The following is a 22948-nucleotide window of genomic DNA, read 5'->3' as shown; positions in this document are numbered from 1 at the left end:
CACACACACACACACACACACACACACACACACACACACACACACACACACGGTAGCTCAGTGGTTAGAGCGCTGGCTTCACAAGCCCGAGGACTGGGGTTCGATTCCCCGGCTGGGTGGAGATATTTTGGTGTGTCTCCTTTCACGTGTAGCCCCTGTTCACCTAGCAGTGAATAGGTACGGGATGTAAATCGAGGAGTTGTGTGGTGTGTGTTTGGTCTCAGGCCTATCCGAAGATCGGAAATAATGAGCTCTGAGCTCGTTCTGTAGGGTAACGTCTGGCTGTCTCGTCAGAGACTGCAGCAGATCAAATAGTGAAACACACACACACACACACACACACACACACACACACACACACACACACACACACACACATAAGGAAAAATAGAAATGAGGAAGAAAGGAAGAGATACAACGAACTGGCGGCAGCAGTAAGGGAAAAAAAATAATGAAAGGTTAGAGGAGGAGAAAAAGGCTTTTTTTTTTGGGAGAATTCTAGGAGACAGGATAAGGAAATGGTATATAATAGAGAAGGAAGAGGAAACAGTGGAGCAAGTTTAACTAAAAGTGATAAGGGCAAGAAACTAAAAATGATGTATACGAACATAGACGGGGTTCTATCAACTAAATTAGAATTAAAAGATTACATAAAGAAAAACTGGATATTGTATGCCTGGCTGAAAAAAAAACTAAATGAGGCAATCAAAATAGACATAGATAATAGATATAATGTATGGAGGAATGACAGAGGCAGTAAAGGAGGAGGAGGAGTCATGATAATGTTAAGGAAAGAGATGGTGGTAAACCATGTGGAATATGGGGAAGGAAAGGCAGAAATACTGTATATGAAGATGCATATTAATAAAAAAAAGAGTTAACAATCATTGGAGCATATTTGCCACCAAAAACAAATTCATGGACAAATCAAGAATATAAAGACATGATAGGTGACACAATAAGGAGTCTAATGAGAATCATTAAAGAAAGGAGAAAAGTGATATTAGTAGGAGACTTCAACTGTAAAGAAATGGACTGGGAAAATTATGAAAGTGATATGGGGGAAGAAGCCTGGGGGAGAAAGATTCCTGAACTTAATGATAGGTAGTATGATGGACCAAAGAATAAAGGAAAACACAGAGGAAACGACGAGCCGGCGAGATTGGACCTGGTTTTTTTACAAGGAGTGTACAAATTAACGATGATATAAGATATAAGTGCCCGTTGGGAAAGAGTGACCATGTAATATTAGAAATGGATATAGAAGATGGAAAAGATGATAGAGACGAATCATACAAAGGAGACAGTTTAAATTACAAAAAGGCTGATATTGAGAATCTCAAGAACTACTTCAAATACACTAACTGGGAGGAGATGGAAAACTCTGAGGCGGTGCAAGAGAAATATAACTAATTTTTGGAAATATACAAAACAGGAGTCAGGGAATATGTCCTGAAATATAGACCCAAAGAAGAAGGAAAGAAAGATTGGTTTAACGCAAGGTGTGCCAGGGCAAAGGAGAAAAGAGATGGAACATGGAAAAGGTGGAGGAGAAATAGAAATGCAGTAAATAAGGAAAACTTCAAGACAGCGAGAAATGAATATGTTAAAGTGAGGAAGGAAGAGGAGAGGAACTATGAAAAGGACATTGTCGAAAAATGTAAGGAGCAACCGAAATGATTCTACAGATTCATCAATGGGAAAATAAGACAAAAAGAAACAATAGAAAGGTTAAAAGGAGAGAATGGGATGGTGAAGACCCAAAAGGTATGGCAGAACTGTTAAATAGTAAATTTCAGGAGGTCTTTACTAAGGAATCCAAATTTGAAAGGCCACAGGGTAATAGAGAGCCCGTCTATATGAAAGAGATTAAAGTAACCAAGCTTGAAATAAAAGAGTTATTGAAGAGAAGACAATGGGACCAGATGAAGTCTCAGATAGAATATTGAAAGAATGTAGGGAAGAACTAGCAAGTCCTATATACATCATAAAATGCTGAATAGAAAATAGAACAGTACCAGTAGAATGGAAAAGAGCTGAGGTGGTTCCCATATATAAAAGTGGAAGGAAGGAAGAACCCTTAAATTACAGACCGGTATCACTAACTAGTGTAATATGCAAGATGTCTGTAAGAGTAATAAAGAAACAATGGATCGAGTTCCTTGAAGACAACAAATTATTATCAAATAGCTAATTTGGTTTTAGAAAAAGTCGGTCGTGTGTAACAAATTTACTGAGTTTCTACTCTAGAATATTTGATAGAGTACAAGAGAAAGAGAGGGATGGGTTGATTGTATTTATTTGGATTTAAAAAAGGCATTTGTTAAAGTTCCACATGCAAGGTTACTGTGGAAGTTAGAGGAGAAGGGTGGTTTAAAAGGAAGCACATTGAGATGAATGGAAAATTATTTGAGGGGGAGAGAAATAAGGACGGTAGTTAAAGATATGAAGTCCAAGTGGAGAGCAGTAGAAAGCGGAGTGCCACAGGGGTCAGTATTGGCGCCAATACTTTTTCTCATATATATAAACGACATACCAGAAGGAGTGAACAGCGACATAAATCTGTTTGCAGATGATGCGAAACTGTGCAGTTATAAAACATAAAGAGGATTGTGAAATACTGCAGGAAGACCTAAATAAGATCTGGGAATGGAGTAAAAAATGGGATATGGATTTCAATATGGACAAAAGCCATGTCATGGAAATGGTTAAGAGTGAAAGACGACCAGTGGGAATCTATAAGATGGGAGATGGAGTAGAACTGGAGAAAGTAAAAAAAGGAAAAGGATTTGGGAGTGACAATGGAAGAAAATAATCAACCGGTAAGCCATATTGATAGAATTTTCAGAGAGACATATAATTTGCTAAGGAATATTGGAATAGCATTTCACTACGTGGACAAAGAAATGATGAAGAAATTGATAAGTACTATAATAAGATGCAGATTGGAATATGCAGGAGTAGTGTGGACCCCCCATAAAAAGAAACACATAAGGAAGCTGGAGAGACTACAAAAAATGGCTACAAGAATGGTTCCACAATTTGAAGGGATGACATAACATATGAGGAGAGACTAAAGATCTACCAACCTTGGAACAGAGAATGGAGAGAGGAGACCTGATACAAGTTTATAAATTGATTAATGAAATGGATCAAGTGGATAATGAGAAACTGATCCTGAGAGAAGAATATGACATTCGAAGCACAAGATCGCATAGTAAAAAGCTGAGAAAAGGAAGATGTCTGAGAGATGTAAAAAAATATAGTTTCCCGCAAAGATGTGTTGAGACGTGGAACAGTTTGAGTGGTGTCAGCAATGAGTGTGCATAGTTTTAAAGAAAAATTGGATGAGTGTATGTATGGAGACGGGGCCACACGAGCGTAAAGCCCAAGCCGTGTAAAACTGCAACTAGGTAAATACACACACACACACACACACACACACACACACACACACACACACACACACACACACACACACACACACATACACCCGGTAGCTCAGTGGTTAGAGCGCTGGCTTCACAAGCCAGAGGACCAGGGTTCGATTCCCCGGCCGGGTGGAGATATTTGGGTGTGTCTCCTTTCACGTGTAGCCCTTGTTCACCTAGCAGTGAGTAGGTACGGGATGTAAATCGAGGAGTTGAGACCTTGTTGTCCCGGTGTGTGGTGTGTGCCTGGTCTCAGGCCTATCCGAAGATCGGAAATAATGAGCTCTGAGCTCGCTCCATAGGGTAACGTCTGGCTGTCTCGTCAGAGACTGCAGCAGATCAAACAGTGAAACACACACACACACACACACACACACACACACACACACACACACACACACACACACACACACACACACACACACACACACACGATGAAGAAAATAATTACTGCAATGATAAGACCGAGGCTTGAACTTAAAGAGGCTCCGAACTTAAAGAAACACATAAGGAAACTAGAGAAAGTACAGAGGGCTGCAACAAAAATGGTGCCTGACTTAAGAGATTTGACTTATGAAGACAGACTGAAAAGAATGCAACTTCCGACCCTGGAAAACAGAAGAGAAAGGGGAGACCTGATAGCAATATATAGAGTGATGATTGGCATGGAAAAAATGGATAGGGAAGATCTGTGTATGTGGAATGAAAGAATGTCGAGAGGGCATGGGAAAAAACTAAAAATGGCCACTTATAGGAGAGATGTGAAAAAATATAGCTTCCCTCATAGAAGGGTGGAAGCATGGAATAGTTTAGACGTGGAAGTGGTCAACGCAAGGAATATTCATGATTTTAAGAAAAAGCTGGACATTAATAGATATGGAGACGGGACAACACGAGCATAGCTCTTTTCCCGTATGTTACAATTAGGTAAATACACACACACACACACACACACACGGCCCGATAGCTCAGTGGTTAGAGCGCTGGCTTCACAAGCCAGATGACCGGGGTTCGATTCCCCGGCCGGGTGGAGATATTTGGGTGTGTCTCCTTTCACGTGTAGTCCCTGTTCACCTAGCAGTGAGTAGGTACAGGATGTAAATCAAGGAGTTGTGACCTTGTTGTCCCGGTGTGTGCCTGGTCTCATACCTATTCCAAGATCGGAAATAATGAGCTCTGAGCTCGTTGCGTAGGGTAACGTCTGGCTGTCTCGTCAGAGACTGCAGCAGATCAAACAGTGAATTACACACATATATCCTTGTTAGTGCAAAAATCACATATACATATCTTACATGAAATCTTTTATTACATTGTGAAATATGTATTCTACATCTTGTAATTTTGGTATAGAAGTCTTGTATGTAAATAAGCTTTGTTTATTTCCAGCAATGTTAAGGACATACACAGCATTCTGGAAGTGACAGTGTATGATGAGGACCGGGATCATAAAGTGGAATTCTTAGGCAAAATTGCAATTCCATTATTAAGGGTCAGGAATGGAGAAAAGAAATGGTAAGTTTTCAACATACTCTTTTGCATCCATAACTGTTATTGGTATTCAGGTAGCCTGCACAGACACTTAAGATAGACCTGTGATCTGTTAAAGATTTCTCTCTCTCTCTCTCTCTCTCTCTCTCTCTCTCTCTCTCTCTCTCTCTCTCTCTCTCTCTCTCTCTCTCTCTCTCTCTCTCTCTCTCTCTCTCTCTCTCTCTCTCTCTATTTAATTAGTGTCATATGGTACTGCATTGTAGAGAGAGTTTTTTTTCTGAAAGTGGGATGAATAATGTAAAAATTGGAATAATGGCATCACAAGAGTTGTAGTCCACTTCCTTGATCTCAAGAGAGCAACTGAAAAGTTAGTGAGCTATGTATGTGTCTGGCAGTCAGTATCTCCTCAGCACATATTTGTTTTCCTGTCATTCATACAGTGTGTGTAAAGTTTGCATTGAGTTTGTTATTTATGTTATTTATCATTTATTTTATGTTAATTCTTTGATAAAATATTTAGTTACTGATATGTTGTCCTGAACTTCATTCATCATCATTCCGGGCCAGGGCCCCCATGGTCCTTCTTGCCTAGGACCCCAGGGAGTATAAAAATGACCCTGCTCCCAGCATACAATACCTTAGTCCAATTGGAAGAAGTGATCATGTAACATTACTGTTGGAAATGCAGGAAGAGGACAGGATAAGATACAGAGAAGACTACAAAAAAGAGAGTGATTAAATTATGCAAGAACAGATTTTGAAAAGTTAAGAAAATTTTTTGCTGATATTGAATGGAGGAACAATATTTATGGAAGGACAATACAGGGAAAATATTAAATATTCCCATAGGAATGTAATGATATAGTGAAGAAATACATACCTATCTATAGAGCAAAGAAAAGTATACACGCTTGGTACAATGCCAGATCTATAGAAGCTAAAAAGGCAAAAGATAAAGCTTGGAAGAAACTCAAAAAACAGAGAAATGAAAATAACAGACATCAATATAAGGATGTGAGAAATTAATGTATTAGAGTAAGGAGAGAGGAAGAAAAACTTTGTGAAAGGTGTGGTGCAAAAAGTGAAAATGAACCCAAGCTTTTCTATAAATTTATAAATGGTAAGATGAAGAATAAGGAAACAAAAGAAAAAATAATTGAAGGAGGGAAGACATACCAAAGAGCAAAGGAAATGAGAGAAATAATGAATGAGAGCTTCAAGAAAACTGTGTTCACTGAAGAAGAGGAATTTGCAGAACCAAATAGAATATTGCATTGCCAAAGATTGCAGGAAATCAAAGTGCACAAAGAAGATATTGGAAGACTACTTGATAATTTGGATATCAGAAAAGTAATGAGACCGGATGGTGTATCAGGCTTGGCACTAAAATAATTAAAGAGCATCTGTTAGATCCAATTTGGGAAATGGTTATGAGTTCATTAAAAGAAGGGAGAGTACCATTAGAATGGAAGAGAGCCAACATAATCCCAATATTCAAAGGAGGAAAGTCAACTGAGCCATTAAATTACAGACCTGTATTGTGGGGAAGATATGTGAAATTGTTATTAACCCCTTCAGTACTGAGACACATTTTTACCTTGAGTTTTGTGTACCATTAGACCATTTTATTGACATTAATTAGTAAGGGTGTATGGAGGGCAGAAGATTAATGGCCACAGTCTTCACTATTTTAACCCCCCCCCACATGAGCCTCTGAAGCTGTGGAAAGTCACCAAATAGTCACCAGAATGAACATGGAAACACATCCTGGTACTGAATGGGTTAAGGAAAAATGGATTAAATATCTTCAAGAAGAACAAGTTATACTGAACTAGACAATTTGGATTCAGGACAGGACAGTAATGTGTTTTGAACTTATTGGTGGACACAGTATACCTGGACGTAAAAAGGGCTTTTGATAAAGTCCCGCACGGCAGACTATTTTGGAAGTTAGAGAGCATAAGGGGTCTGAGATGAACTTTGTTAGATTGGATAAGTGAATATGTGAAGGACAGAGAGATGAGAACTGTGATCAGAGGTACATATTCATCCTGGGGTAAAGTAACAAGTGGAGTGCCATAAGGGTCAGTGTTAGCCCCCATTATGTTCCAGATATATGTAAATCACATTCACAATGGGGTAAACAGTTATATTAATTTGTTTGCTGATGATGCGAAGCTACTAAGAGTTATCAAAATCCAAGAGGACTGTTCGCTGTTGCAGGAAGATATAAACAAAATCTGTGAGTGGAGTGAAAAGGGGAAATTGGAGTTCAATACCAAGAAATGGCAGATAATGGAACTAGGAAAGAGTAAGAGAAGACTGGCATGGAACTATCTGATGGAAGAACAAATTATGAAGATTAAAGAGGAAAAAGATCTGGGAGTGATAATACAGGAAAATCTGAATCTTGAAAAGCACGTAAGTGCATGTAAAATGTTGAGTAACATAAGAGTGGCATTTCAATTCATAGACAAAGATATGATGAAAAAAATTATCACTAGCATGATACATCCTAAACTGGATTATGCAGTTGTGATATGATCACCGAGCTCTAAAAAGATATAAGAAGATTAGAACAGATTCAGAAGATAGCTACAAAGATGGTGCCGGAATTAAAGTACCTAACATATGAAGAAAGACTGAAGGAAGTAGGACTGCCAACCTTACAAGATAGAAGAGAACGAGGAGACCTGATAACTATGTATAAAATAGTAAATGGCATTGAGTAAATAGACAAGGAAGACCTGGTGCTAGTGACAGAAGAAGCTAGAAGGACAAGAGGAAATGTAAAGAAAATTAGGATGAGGCATTGTGTGAAGGATATTGGAAAATACAGTTTTCCTCATAGAACGGTGGAAAAGTGGAATGCATTGAGTGATTAAGTTGTTACAGCACATAATGTGCATAACTTTAAAGAAAAATTGGATAAATGCAGGCACAGAGATAGGACACTATGATCTCCACTTGAACCCTGTACAGTATAACTAGGTAAATACACATACACACACCGCCTTTGTGGCAACACTGACAGATCAAACTCCCCTATTTCCCTGAGAAATCTTGGTGGCTGTGAGCAGTCATCCAGATTTTTCATTTGTCATACAACACCTGCTAGGGGCCGCCGACAATCACGTGTCTTTACCACTGCTCATTCAATTGGCCAATGTCAGATGGATGTTATGGAGGGAATGTCAGCTCTGAAAAGCCTGAATGAAAGATTAGTCATGGAAAGGATGGCATGACCAGTGCATCAGTTAATAATCCTAAGGGATGAGAGTAAGGAGTAACCTGTAATGGGAGGTCAGGCAAAGGCTGTAGTGAGGTCTCAGTCCTGTCATGATAATCCTTCTTTACTACATATCAGTACCATGTGCTAATGTATCAAGTGACTGAAATTTGATACGAGTCACCCTTGTATGCTGTGACTTCATATACAAAAAACAGACCATAAACTGCCAATCTGCTTTTGTTCCCCACCAACTCTGACAAAAAGCAACCCAATTGGGAGAATAAACCATGGACCTGTCTACCTGTGCCTCAAGTCTCACTGCAACATTTTGAAGTGGAAGGGTGTTACCCTTGTATATATGTATTATATTTACATGTTTTTTAATGATGTAAAGTCCAGAGTGAGCATGAACTTAGGTGGAGCTGAAGCATTTGACAGGAATACAATGATATAGTGCCACTGGTAGTGTAGGCACAAGCCATGTTTATGAGTTTAAGCCAATGCAAATTTTGAGCATGACATTTTTGGACATGGCAAAACGGATGTATTCCAGGGCATCACTGTATTCCCATCAATTTGATAGCTAGCAGACTACTTTCCACATATGAAGCACTTCACTTGTATATTTTCTTGCTCTATTTTTCTCAATAACTAAACAAAGTAGTGTATGTATTCCAAATTTAATGATTGTCTTATATTGCTGAAGGAATTCATGATGTTTAGGATATCTAATTAATCTTATTGAGAGTAAATTATTTTTCTCATTCAGGCATGCCTTGAAAGACAAGAAGCTGAGAATGAGAGCTAAAGGAGTCAACCCAGAAATTTTATTGGAGTGCACAGTATATTGGAATCCAGTAAGTATTTTCATAATTCCTGTCTTTGTTTTTCCTACATTTGTCAAGATACAATTCAGCTTTATGGACTGCTTGTTTTCATTAACTGGAAAAGGACAATCTTGAGTCCTGATGTTCAGGCATATTGAAACTAGAAGTAGATGATAGTTTGGAATCTAATGCAAAGGCATGAAGATTTTTAGTGATGTACTATAGGTGTATTTTGTCGGATCTGATTATTTTCTGCTTGCCTATGAGTAACATTATGTCACTGCCTTCATTGCTTGTCAGATGAATACGATACATGTATAGTTGACTATCAAAAATCAAGTAATCAATATTTTAGAAACATCAGTTTTCCAGCATGACTGTCAGAACTCCTTTTTAAATTTACCACATCGGTGTGCCGTTGTTTTCTGGAGGCATTGTTTATGTTTTGATGGCGCTGTACTACAAAATCACGTGTTTGGTCCTGTTTGCAATAACTGACAGGCATTTCTTCTCATTTAATTATTTATTTGCTATATTATAGCCCAATTTTTGATCCAACAAAGTAAGAAAGTGGTGTAAAATGCAAGTGTCTTGTGTTATAGATCACAGAGAAAGTGAAAGTGCTAAAAAAAAATTTATTTGCTTTTCATTTAGTGTTTAATTTTCTTCTTCTGAAGCACCTTCCTGGTAGGTAGGTTAAATGTATACAGCACATACATGTTGAACCTCTCAAATCTGGCAACTTCCGGACCTAAGACTTTCTGGAACGTGGAAAATTACTGCACCACAGAGAATTCCAACTAATTACACCTCAGACTGTCAGTCTGTCAGAACATCATAATAGCATTACTATATATACCATAACATGATCCCGAACTGTTTTTATCATAAATTTAACAATAAATATAAATAAATATGAGTAAAATGTAATAAAGCACATACAATGGTACCTCGTGATAACAGACACTTCAGGGGTGAGGGGTTGTCTGTTACTGCCAATGTAAAGCAGTAATCTGCAACATGAACAAGTACTACTTGGAAGAAGTACTTGAGAGAGAGAGAGAGAGAGAGAGAGAAAGGAAGGTTTGGAGAAGTGGTTGTGTTGTTGACATTGCTTACTTTCTAGCAGTGCACTGAGAACACAGTTTGCTCATATTGTCATCTAGAAGAAGAGAACATAGCCCACTTCATATTAAATTACCCTCAGTTAAAGGAAGAAAGAAATGAAATTGTAGACCTCCAAAGACCAGTAAATGAAGAAAAAAATCAAGTGATTGGGGAGTTTTGTTTGTCTGCACTTTCGTCAACTCAGGTGCACTCTCTCTCTCTCTCTCTCTCTCTCTCTCTCTCTCTCTCTCTCTCTCTCTCTCTCTCTCTCTCTCTCTCTCTCTCTCTCTCTCTCTCTCTCTCTCTCTCTCTCTCTCTCTCTCTCTCTCTCTCTCTCCTTTGTGGCAGTGTCATTATCATTGCTTGTCCAATAACATTTAAACAGAAATGCAGAACTAACAATTTGCACCGGAAGGCTGTGGGTCCAACCTGCCTGGGACTCAAATTCACCATGAGTGTCATTCCAGTTACTCCATCAGGCTAGCAGTCACTGCTCTTCGCCTTATTACAAGTTTTGTAAATCATAAATAAACTAAACAAGTTCCAGTGGTATCTAGCATGCAGGAGTAAATAAATTTCTGCCTTTTTTGGCTTATTTGTAATGTCATATTTGTATTTGTCTGCTTAGCCATGTGGGAACAATGAATTCATGGGAAAAAAAATTTTGTTACCGTCCCCCCAAAAAATTGGTTATTGTTAGTTATTGAGTGAAATCTATGACTGCAAAGTACATTATTGCAAGGTACCATTGTATTATCATCAATAGCTATGGGAGCAGTGTGATCAGTTTTTCCAGACTCAAAAAAAACGTACCTCTCGTGGCTTGCATGTATCGACTGTTTACCATAACTTGTGCTAGTAGTCCATTTCTGTTAAATATATACAGCATATACATATACACATAAAAAATGTGATTTTTTAAAATCCAGCTGTCCTTAGGTCCTGAGGTGGTCAAATTTTTGATAGTCAATTGTATATAGGTTATGATTGTGATATTTTTGGTACCATACCTGAGTTCTCTTGATATTGTTAACTAATGTACTGGTGATTGGGAGTTATTAGTAATTTCATTTTTCTCCAGATATTCCAGCCATTTTTCTTTGAGAGCAATTTCACAGATCTTACCCACCACACTAGTTAGTGACACTGGTCTATAATTTAGGGGCTCAGTCATTTTTCCTCCTTTGTATAATGGGACTATATTGGCTCTTTTCCATTCCTTTGGTACCTTCCCTTCCCTTAAAGAGTTGTTAATTACATCCCAAATTGGTTCTACCAGTTGCTCATTACATTCCCTTAGTGTCCATCCTGACACTCCATCTAGTACCATTGCTTTCCTCACATCCCACATCTAGTAATTCTCCAATTTTCTGTTTTCTTACCACGATGTCTCTCAATCTTTCCTGTGCTGGTGATGATGATTAAGTTATATGAGAAAGAAAGTAGTATGTAGCATAAAAGTAGGTTCACACGTGTCAATAAGCAACTGAAATTGCAAGTTTCTAAAAGTACCGACTGAGCCCTTCTGATCGGAACACATTCACACATAGCGACTGGGAAGTGTCGATGATGATTGCCATCAAATTAAATCCTTACAAAGTATTCAATCCTCACTTCCAACAACACCCTACATAGAGGGAAACAGTTCTTGAAGAGTGGCAGCTATCTCATCGAATGTTGATTTGCGTGAGTTTTTTTTGCTGTATAATTCATTTTCAGGGTTCCAGATGTGCTCATTTTCCCTGACCAACTCCAACATCTTTCTACATCGATACCACCTTTTCAAATCTTTCTCCGTGATGTCACAACGCAAACAAAGTTGCAAATCGACTGAACAAGACCAACATGTTGGTCTCATTTTGCGACTTTTTTTTTCAGGCACTAGGCACCAATATTCAGTTGGAGACTAGCAACTTGCAATTTCAGTCGTAGATTGACACATGTGAACCCTGTCTTAAGAGTGTAAGAGTATGTTAGATAGTTTGGTAAAAATTATGTGAAATGGGAGGTAGTTGGAAAGGAGGACAAGACTGAAGTATAAGTATGTAGTTGTGAAATCCAAGAGCAAGAATAAGTGGAGATTTATTTTCCCTTATCTTCTTGGTTGTTGATTTTTAATAAAAAGTTCGAGAATTATTCAAAGAAAAGAAGAAAATAAGAATTCTTGGCTCTATGTGAGGTAACAATTCTCACTGTGTACTCCTTAAGAAATTGTACAGAATATCACACCTCTTCCCTTCTCCCACAGTTACGTGCAGCCATAAGGACCTTTATGCCGAAGGAGGAGAAATTCATGCAGGTGGAGCAAAAGTTTAAGCGACAGGTGTTCATAACCAATGTGAACCGACTGAAGGCTTGTGTTATGGATCTGGTGGAAGGTGGAAAGTTCATAAAGTGAGTACAGTAAAACTACATCTTTTCTATCTAAGACAGGTTAATCTTTTAGTTAGATTGAGATATTTTCATGATCTATTCTTTGTTCAACAGTTAAGTTTTTGAAATTTGAGTTGTTAACTGGTATCTAATATTTTTACTATTTTGTACATAAGAGAGCATGTTTGAGTCTTTCAGTGTGGTATTATTGTTGCAGGTCTTGCTTTGAGTGGGAATATCCAATCAGGAGTACATTTGCATTCATTGGCTTCATGGTGGGAACTTACTGCTTTGAGCCATACATGATTCCCATTATCCTTTTGATTGTATACCTCAAGAACTACATTGTAAGTACTATGGGGTAATATATGTATGTGATTCTTCCTTTCATTAGATAGGCCACATTTTATCAGTAGCAGTAACAATTTGTTTTGAAGAGAACATAAGAAAACAAATAGTTCCTTAACCCTCCTAAAACCCCTAACTTGTTCATACTTAGGGTCTATTTGTTACTCATTATTAATGGTTCTTAGTGGAGTGTTGTTTTAGTTACTTCAGTGAGACCAAGCTTGTAGTTTTGTTTATTTTGTGAAACTGTTGGATGCAGAGACTTTTGAATGTGTTCATATATTCATTCCAGGTTTGCTTATAGTTTACATAATCAAATTTAGGTATTTGTATTTAAGGACACTTGAAAATGTTACATTGCATAGCTGAATGTTTCAGTTGTACTGAATCTTATACATAATGATTTTGAACTAGAATATAACTGGATATGAGCAGAACTATAAATTCTTTGTTATCTGCAGGTATTATCAATCGTGGGCACCATGTCGCACCGTGAGGACGAAACAGATTTTTCTGTAGATGATGATGAAGTGGATGATGATGAGAAAGATAAGGTAGGTTGAAAAGTTTTTTTTTTTTTTTTTTTTTTTTTTTCCCTCACTTTTTGTTTATTCTGAATTTGAAACAAGTAAATCAACAATGATATATTACTTTTATACATTTGCAAAATTACATCCAGAGAAAATGCAAAAATTATGTGAAATAGTTTCCATAGGCATACAAAATTGCATTATTTATTTATTTTTATTTTATATATATATATATATATATATATATATATATATATATATATATATATATATATATATATATATATATATACATATGTATAATTTTTTTATTTATTTATTTATTTTTTGTGTGTAGTTTTCAAAGGCCTTATGACATTCTGAATATAGGTTCATGATGTGAATTGCCATTATTTTAGGATAATTTTGAAAATCATGTATTAAAATTTTAATATTCTCAGCATAATTAGTTACATTGGAAATTTTTCTTTATTAGATAATGTTCTATTATGTATCTCTTTATTGTGTACAGGTAGTAAGCTGCATCTTGATGACTTCACCTGTGCTTATTAAGTCAGTTTTATGTTCATGACTGCATTGAAGTTGCAGGTCCTTTTTTGAATAAGTATAGGAATAGGTCTGAAGGATTCTGGTGTTCTGCAATGAAAATAATAGTTAAAAAAAAAAAAAAAACTATGTTGAGGCCTCAGAGGGATTGCCCACAGAAGTGTACTACATGATTTTGTACAAGATATTTATTCAACTTGTACATCTACTATTCTGCCTACATAATACCTTCTATACCGAAGCCACATGCTTTCTCTCTAAGCTTCACGAATGCCAGAGTAATGTGTGTATTCAAGTGGTTCCAACAGTAATGGAAGACATATTGCACCATATTATAAACTTAGGAGAAAGGGTCAAATTAAGACATTTGATCCCTCATATTCTAGTCCCTGGAAAGCAAAAGAAAATGGTCTTCTTCAAAGGAGAGAGAGGATTTAGAAAAGATAGGATTTATATCTTTCTATGTACATGTTACTTTTCTATAGAATCAATGTCGTTTTTTATATGCACTGTCTGTTTTTTAAAATTATGTTTTCATTTTAGTTGCATATTTTGTGTACTACATAATACTGTAGGTATTGATGAAAATAGCTGCTATTTTTTCCAAATATTTTGAATTTGGTAAGCTTTTGGTGTTTCTGATTTTGGAGTTAAAGACACTTGATTTTCTTAAAAGTTTGTCAACTTTTCTAAGTCTTTCCTGAAACTTACTTGTAATTTCCATATGAATACCATGATCATCTTGCTACAGGAATCACACATGAGGTTTATTCCAATATTTGGCGTACTCAACAAACCATGGTAAATTTTTATGCGCTACTGTGTGACTGTTGCCATTCTGGAAACCCCTGCAGCCTTCTTCGCTTCCTTGCATAACATGTCTGTCAGTCACAGCAGAGAGTTTGTGGTAGAAATACACAGAGTAGAGCTGCACTACATACACTATTCATATAATGGGTTCTCTCCACCAAAGTTGATTTGATTTATAGGACATCTTTTTTTCTAGAAATTGGCACAGTATACAATAACATGGATTCTATTGTACCTTTTTTTTTTGTACAATCATAAAACATGTTACTAGCTTGTTGAACTAATCATAGATTCAAATAATATTGACAATGCTAACATTTTTTTATATGAGGCTGTGCATGTTATACTCAGCAAAAAGACAAGTCTAAAGAAGTGATGATAACTCTTAAGCCACTTCTATTGTTTTTTGTCATGATTTAATGTTTGTTCAAGCTGAAGCCAATGCAATGAGATAAAAAACCTAATATTCCCATCACTAGTATACTGTCCGTTTTTTTTTTTTTTTCCCACAATGTTATAAATAGACCTTTTTTTCATAATTACAATTAATGTGTTGGAAGATTAGAAACAAATGGATAATGCACAATTATCTGGTCACCCAGGTTTCCCAAATCCCTGTGCATTCTTTTTAATTCCATAATTTATCTTGTTGATGGCAGATTTTTTAAACATTCATCCATTGGTTACAAATCACAAGCTGCCATTCCCTACTTATGCCCACACTGTCTATGGCTCACTTTGTTCAGCCTTAGGAATAAAAGAGCACATGAAAACAAAACAAAACAAAAAATTTCATCGAATTCCTGCTTTCAGGATCTTGGCCACATTGTGTGCTTTGTATTTGGCTGTTGACTGTTTAATAGTGGGAAGTTATCTATTGAAATTATGGTAGCACTTTGCTCTGTATCCTACATACAGACTCATTTACTAGTTTATTTTCTTTCTCACGGTATGGTAAAACTTTGCCACAAACAGAAGAAAAAAAGAAATGTCCTTTTAGTCAATATGTTTAATCAAGTTAGTTGAATGATTTTTTTCATGAAAATGGGCACATTGTTGTACTAGCACTGTTGCTAGTCATAATAGTTATGTTTTTTAGACTAGTTATATCACACATGTAGTCATTAAATCAATACAGATGGGTTTGGGATTCACATGTCTACATAGTGACCCAGTATGGGCTGTGATTGATGACACTTCCTTTTCACATAAATGCTGGGCTGTTTTTCCAGAATGGGAACCCAGAGGTAAGGAAAAGGCATTATGAGAAGGATGACTCTGGCAGGTCTAATGCACCCACTAACCCCTCCAAAGAGGTGAAGTACTGTACTAGTATCTAGACCTTGATCTCTTGGGGATTGCTTGACTGGTGATTTTTTTGTGGATCTGCTTTTCTGCTTTTCATTTACATGCATTCTTGGAGCTTTTTATTTGATTCCACATAGTGTACTGTATGTACATGTAAAGCTAACTTCATTATAATAGCAAAGAACAAAAAAGTGTGCAGAGTTACCAGCAAGCTGAATCCTATGGAAAAGTCAGTGTGAAAAACATTTGGGTATTCATGTGGTTCTTCTGTGTGTACTGTACTTGTGTCTCTTGCCTTCACCTCCACACACTGAACTGTTTGACAGCATGCTCTGCTGTACAGTGCTGCACTCTAGATAACTTAATCTTCGCAGTAACAACAGTTCCTCTTGAAAATGGTATTTCCTTAGTGTTTTACCTCCTCTCCTTTTCTTGTGGAAACTTTTTTTAGTGTTGGGTGATTTTATGAATATGTTAAATAATTTACTTTGGTTACAGAGAAGGAAATGAAAAGCATTATTCCAGATTTTTTTCATTATACTGTATAAAACAATTTTACACATTTATTGAGTACTTAAATATATATATATATATATATATATATATATATATATATATATATATATATATATATATATATATATATATATATATATATATACCACCTACATTCATTCAGCATCTCTAATCATCTGTAGAAAATTCAAAATAATAAATCTTCCCAAATTGAAGAATTTCAGCAAGCACTCCAGAACTAGTGGGTCTTTAGACTGTCAGAAAATTTTGTGCTTTCAGAGGCCAGTACTTTTTTCTTTTTTACACTAGTTCATAAATTTCCTTATGAAAGTGCATTACTTATAGAATAATAGCCTATTACTTGTTTGTGGTTTGGAGTGCACTGACTTGAAGCTTTATCACTGAGAGTAACAATAGCATGATTCTTGTCCTTACTCTTGAGATATATTGTTGTGACTTATAAGAACATTGACACTTGAAATACTTGTAAATTCTTAAAAGCTTTATATAGAATAGTGAATTCATCTACTTTTTACAGGAGGAAAAGAAGTCGCTCAAGGAGAGACTGCAAGCCATACAAGAGGTGACTGCAACTGTCCAAAATGCCATAGGTGCCATTGCATCCCTCTTTGAAAGTGTCAATAAGTAAGAATCATTTCTTATTTTGATAAGTGCTAGCATGAATCTTCATTGTGACTGCCAAGTTTTTATGGATTTCATATTCATATGTTTTGTTTATTTGTTCAGTGTAGTTTATTAATATTTTTTTTAAATCCCAAATGACCCCATCTTTTATGATGAGTAAATATTCATGTATGTGTCAAGCTGATATCATCCATTTAGGGTAATGGTTCCTAACCCTTTTCTGATGTGTACGGTAACACCGACCTATTATAGTAAAAACAAAATTGCGCTGACCATAGGGTAAGTTTGATAATCCATGCAATGTTGCCATATCTCTCATTACTTCTGAGAAAACAGAATAACTGTTCTTTATTGAATTTATTGCATGATTTCATGAGAGAGAGAGAGAGAGAGAGAGAGAGAGAGAGAGGGGGACAAGACATGAAGATGCCATAGGTAAATTAAATACAGTAAAGGTACTGGTTATAGAAGTGAAAATGAGGCTGATAATTTACTGTTATGTTCTCTCAAGATACCCAATATAATATAATGAGTGGGGAAAAGAAACATAAGTTGAGACTATTTTATTTCAATTATTGTCCCAAGCTGATTTGTCACAGTCATTGAGTTTGTTATTATTGCAGAGTGGCTCTTTTTCAGAGAAATAAACACAGGCCGATAAGGCTGTGGTGCATATCTTGTTTACGCTGGAACAAATCCTCTTCACCTTGGCTTCAGATATACCAGCTGCATCTGCTGTCCTCTTCCTCGCTTGATTTATGGGTAAAAGTGGTCCTTGATTTGCTCTTTCTTTTAAGAAGTATCTACTGTTTCTGTTGATAAATTCCTTGGTTTAGCTGTACAGCACACAGTAAGACAGGGAAGAGTCAGTGTGTCCTTCCATCGTGGCGACCAGATGAGAAGTTACTCGATTTTGCACCTGTGTGGTGACCTGAGTCACCCCCCTTTCCCCAGGGAAAATCCTGCCTCAGGTTGAGTGGCAACGTCACCTGACCTAATATGCCACATCGTCATACATGTACATGAAATACAGTAATACTCTGCTTAACGAACGGGATAGGGGATGTCAAAGCTGTTCGTAGAGTGAAGATTCGTTAAGTGGATGTAATTTTCCCATAGGAAATACAGGGAGTCCTCAGGTTACGACGGTCTTGACTTACAACATTTTGTGGTTACGAACGCGCCCATAAAAACATAAAAAATAATATTATGCGTCATTCCGTCTTATGTGGTTTAGCGTCGTAAGTGACGTAAACAAACATGAACTAGTTTTGGGTGCGCGGCGGAAGAATACGCTTTGTTGTGGTTGTAGGGTGAGGAAGACAGCGTCTCAAGTCTCTGTACATACGCCATTTTGGTGGTTTGCACTCTCTCTCTCTCTTGGTTATGGCTCCCAAGCGTAAGGCAGACTCTTCTGATGGTAGTGCATCAAAGAAGAGAAAGGCCATCACCATGGAAGTTAAAGTGGACATTATAAAGAGATCACAAAAAGGAGAAACACCAACAAACATTGGCCGGTCGCTTGGCCTTAGTCGTTCCACTGTGGCTACCATCATTAAAGATAAAGAGCGCATTATGGAACATGTGAAAGGATCTGCTCCTATGAAAGTGACAGTGATAACCAAGCAGTGTAGTGGTCTGATTATTGAGATGGAAAGATTATTGGTGCTTGGGTTGGAAGAACAAAATCAACGGCGTATTCCAGTGAGCCTTATGGTGATTCAGGAGAAGACGAAAAGATTGTTTGAGGCACTGAAAGAAGAAAAGGGGGAAGGAAGTGAAAGTGAAGAGTTTGTGGCTAGTAGGGGTTGGTTTATGCGATTTAAGGCTCGGGCCAATTACCATAACCTTAAAGTGCAAGGTGAAGCTGCTAGTGGTGATGAGAAAGCAGCAAGTGAATTTCCTAAAGCGTTGGCTGAGATAATTAAGGAGGGGGGTTATTCTGCTCATCAAGTGTTCAACGTGGATGAGACAGGCTTATTTTGGAAGCATATGCCTGACTGCACTTACATCGCTAAGGAGGAGAAGTCAGCACCAGGTCATAAAGCCAGCAAGGACAGGCTAACTTTACTTTTTGGGGGAAATGCTGCTGGCGACTTCAAACTGAAGTCCTTGCTTGTGTATCAGGCTGAAAATCCAAGGGCACTCAAGGGCATTTGGAAGAGTCAATTACCAGTCATTTGGAAGGCAAATAAGAAGGCATGGGTAACACTTGCAGTGTTTGAGGACTGGTTCATCAACTATTTTGTGCCAAGTGTGGAGTGGTATTTGGCCTCCAAGGGTATCCCTTTTAAGTTGTTGCTAGTGCTGGACAATGCCCCTGGACACCCTGCCCATCTGGGAGACTTTAACCCTAATGTCAAGGTGGTTTACCTTCCACCTAATACCACAGCCCTGTTACAGCCTATGGACCAAGAAGTGATAGCTTCGTTCAAGGCCTCCGAAGGACAATTGCTATGGCTTTACAGGCAACTGAAACCAAGAAGAATTTGACCCTAAAAGACTTTTGAAAATCCTACAACATCCTTGATGCTGTGAAGAACATTGCTGATTCCTGGGAGGAGGTTAAGCAAACAAACATGAATGGTGTTTTGATAAAACTGTGTCCTATATTTGTGGGTGATTTCCATGGGTTTGAGGACACAGTTCAGCATGTTATTAAGAATGTTGTTGCCCTGAGTAAGGAAACTGATTTGGAGATGGAGGTTGATGATGTTACAGAGCTGCTGGAATCTCATGGAGAGGAGTTATCTGCTGAGGACCTGATACAACTGGAGAAGCAGATCATAGAGGAAGAAGAACCACCCACCCCAGAGCCTAGGGCATTCACAAGGCAGGGCTTGGCGAGAGGTTTTGCTGAGATGCATCAAGCGTTGGCAACTTTTGAGGCTATGGATCCCAACTTTGAAAGATTCACTAAGGTTTCCAGAGGCATCATGGATTTGATGCAATGTTACAAGGAGATCTTGGATGAGAAGAGGTTGCTCTCTGTTCAGACTAACCTGGAGCAGTATTTTAAGAAAGTAGAGAGGCCTGCAACAGATCCTGTACCCTCTACCTCAGCTGCCTCTACTACTCCAGACTCACCTGCCCCAGAATCTGCAGCACCTGAATGTTCTGCCTCACCTCCAGGCTCACCTGCCCCAGTTTCTCCAGCACCTGGAGGTTTTGCCTCTCTTGATTCACCAGCTCCAGTATCTCCAGCACCTTCTGCAGCTTCCTCTACACAATAAGCCTGTCTCTCCCTCCCTTGCAATGCCTCCTTCCAGTGTGCAAGCCAACCAAAGGAATAAAGGTAAGATTTCCCCGCCCTCGATGTTCCGACTTACGCTGAAATTCGGGTTACGACGCTTGTCAGGAACGGATCAACGTCGTAACCCGAGGACTCCCTGTAATGGAAATAAGGGGGGAATGTGTTCTGGGCTGGTCCCCAACATACCATATAGGTTAAAAAAGAAAAAAATTATATATACGCTTGGCAGCATATTAGGCCACTGGTGTACCACTACTTTTATGATGTCATATGAGTCATTGGAAGTTAGAGGAGCTACGTACAAATTATCTCACATTCTCACATTTATGTTCACAAAACAACATTTCTATTAGCTTTTTACAAACCTTTGCCCCCAAGAAAGGATTGTTTTGTAATGCATAAAGTGAAATCTTAACGGAATACCAAAAAATAAAGCAGAGATGAGATGAGCCACAGACGAAGCGGGAGACTCGCAGCGACTCGGCCGCTTCTTCTTCTTGTGACCCTTTTAGCCTGCGTGCTGTCTTTCCCCATGATATTTGTTTCCACTCCTTTATTGCCTGCTATAATGGATATCATATCTTAGTATTCATATACGCTCATGCCATGAGGATAACCTCAACTCCGTGGCACTGAGTGATAGTAAATTATTAATGAAATACCGCGGTATTTCATTAATAATTCACTATCACTCAGTGCCACGGAGTCAAGGTTATCCTTGTGGCATGAGCGTATATGAATACTAAGATATGATATACACTATAGCAGGCAATAGAGGAGTGAAAACATAAACATCATGATGAAAGTAACACGCAAGCAAAAGGGTCACAAGAAGAAGAAGCGGCGAGTGGCGAGTCTCCGCCTGCATGGCTCATCTCATCTCTGCTTTATTTTTTGGTATTCCATGTAAGATTTCACTTTATGCATTACAAAACAATCCTTTCTTGGGGGCAAGGTTTGTAAAAAGCTAATAGAAATGTTGTTTTGTGAACATAAATGCATATATAAGACAGTAACACCACCTGGAGAGGTGGTGTTCCCAGCAACCTCAGAGCAACCTTATAGCAACTTTGTCACAGTCCCTCCAAGCGTTCATGGATGCCATTTCGCTGCAAGAGGCTGCTCTGACATTGTTAAAGAATCTTGGATCCAGCTCCAGGAGCGCTAGAGACAGAGGCGGGGAACCAGCCAATCACAGCAAAGCTATTGCGTTCGGTCCCTCACCCGGCAAATTCAAACCCAGAACATTCGCTAAAACAGATGTGGTTGTACGTTATGCAGACTTTTTGGTCAAACTTTATGTAGCATGTTAAACCGGAAATTCATTAAACGAACGTTCGTTAAGTGGAGTATTACTGTACCTTCATTTGATTTGGTGTACAACACTCGTATCACCTGCTATTTAATGAAATAATCTGAATATTCTTAGAACGCTGTTTGTTGATAATACTATATAATTAAAGAACTGTGAGTTTTATAGGCAGTATGTATCTGGCAGAAAGGCAAACAACACCCTACGGGTCAGTACAATTTAGTTTTACTATAGTAGAAAAACCTGCATAAAATTCTTTTTTGTACATAAGAAAGTGCACACTGTACCCATAACAAATGACACAACAAGGCCCACCTATGGTGTATGGATGAATCCTCAACTCACAATCATAAAATAAGTGTCATATTTTGCACTTCAAAATTTTTGATACCTTGGTCAGTGTTCCCTCTACAGCAGGGAAACACCAACCCTTATATTTTAAGCTCTTAAAAAAAAGAGAGAGAGAGAAAAAAAAAAATTTTTTCCTGAAATCAACATACAAGATAATCAACATATAAGATAATAATTCTAGAATAAAAAAAGATGTAAGATAAGCACATAAAAAGTCTACATGTATTTGACAAAACAAACTTAAATATAGCAGACAAAAATCATATTATAAATGTGCCTTCAAAAAATATATTTTATTAATTTTCAACAACTATTTTAACCAGAGAGGGAAGTTAAGACACGTTAAAAGTATATTTGAGAAATTTATACCATAATTATATGCAAATAGAGGGAATTCAAGACAGAACTATACATGAAGTGGTACCTTAGCCTTTACATGGAGGCTGCTACAAGACTGAAGAGAATAGATTCCATTGGCTGGAATGATTTGTGGGATGCCAGTAGTTGCCAGACCTTAGCCAGGTCAAGCCAAAGAACTCTGACTCCTGCCCCCCTCTCTCTCTCTCTCTCTCTCTCTCTCTCTCTCTCTCTCTCTCTCTCTCTCTCTCTCTCTCTCTCTCTCTCTCTCTCTCTCTCTCTCTCTCTCTCTCTCTCTCTCTCTCTCTCTCTCTCTCTTATTGTTTATTTCTAGAGAGAGAGAGAGAGAAGGTGGGGGGAAGGATTTCTTTCACTTGATTGATAACAGTTTTTATCTGGCTAATGTCTAGTGACTACTGGGATCCCACAAATTGCAGCAGCAGATGGTACCTGTTCTCTTCAATATTGCCTACTACACTACTAGAAATGCATGTTGAAGGTGATTAGAAGGAGG

General features: G+C 37.8%; 1 protein-coding gene across 20 annotated transcripts in view; it reads left to right on the top strand.

Moving 5' to 3' along the window:
- The window catches only part of LOC123517719 (multiple C2 and transmembrane domain-containing protein-like), a 638372-nt gene that overhangs the window by 575313 nt on the left and 40111 nt on the right, over window positions 1-22948 (top strand). For 14 of the 20 annotated variants that reach the window (XR_006678551.1, XM_045278096.1, XM_045278095.1 and 11 more), the window contains 7 exons: window positions 4818-4943; window positions 8921-9008; window positions 12334-12479; window positions 12676-12805; window positions 13268-13360; window positions 15925-16008; window positions 17055-17161. Coding sequence is in view for 18 of the 20 variants with exons in the window: in XM_045278096.1 (XP_045134031.1) it covers window positions 4818-4943; window positions 8921-9008; window positions 12334-12479; window positions 12676-12805; window positions 13268-13360; window positions 15925-16008; window positions 17055-17161 (774 nt within the window). In the remaining 2 variants the exon portion in view is untranslated. The remainder of the gene's footprint in view (window positions 1-4817; window positions 4944-8920; window positions 9009-12333; window positions 12480-12675; window positions 12806-13267; window positions 13361-15924; window positions 16009-17054; window positions 17162-22948) is intronic. The other 6 variants (XR_006678552.1, XM_045278089.1, XM_045278092.1 and 3 more) reach the window with 2 other exon arrangements.

The sequence above is a fragment of the Portunus trituberculatus genome, chromosome 42 (assembly GCF_017591435.1).
Source record: "Portunus trituberculatus isolate SZX2019 chromosome 42, ASM1759143v1, whole genome shotgun sequence".
In the NCBI taxonomy this organism is placed as follows: Eukaryota; Metazoa; Arthropoda; class Malacostraca; order Decapoda; family Portunidae; genus Portunus; species Portunus trituberculatus.
The sequence above is the reverse complement of the archived record's forward strand: the minus strand, read 5'-3'. Positions and strand labels throughout refer to the sequence as shown.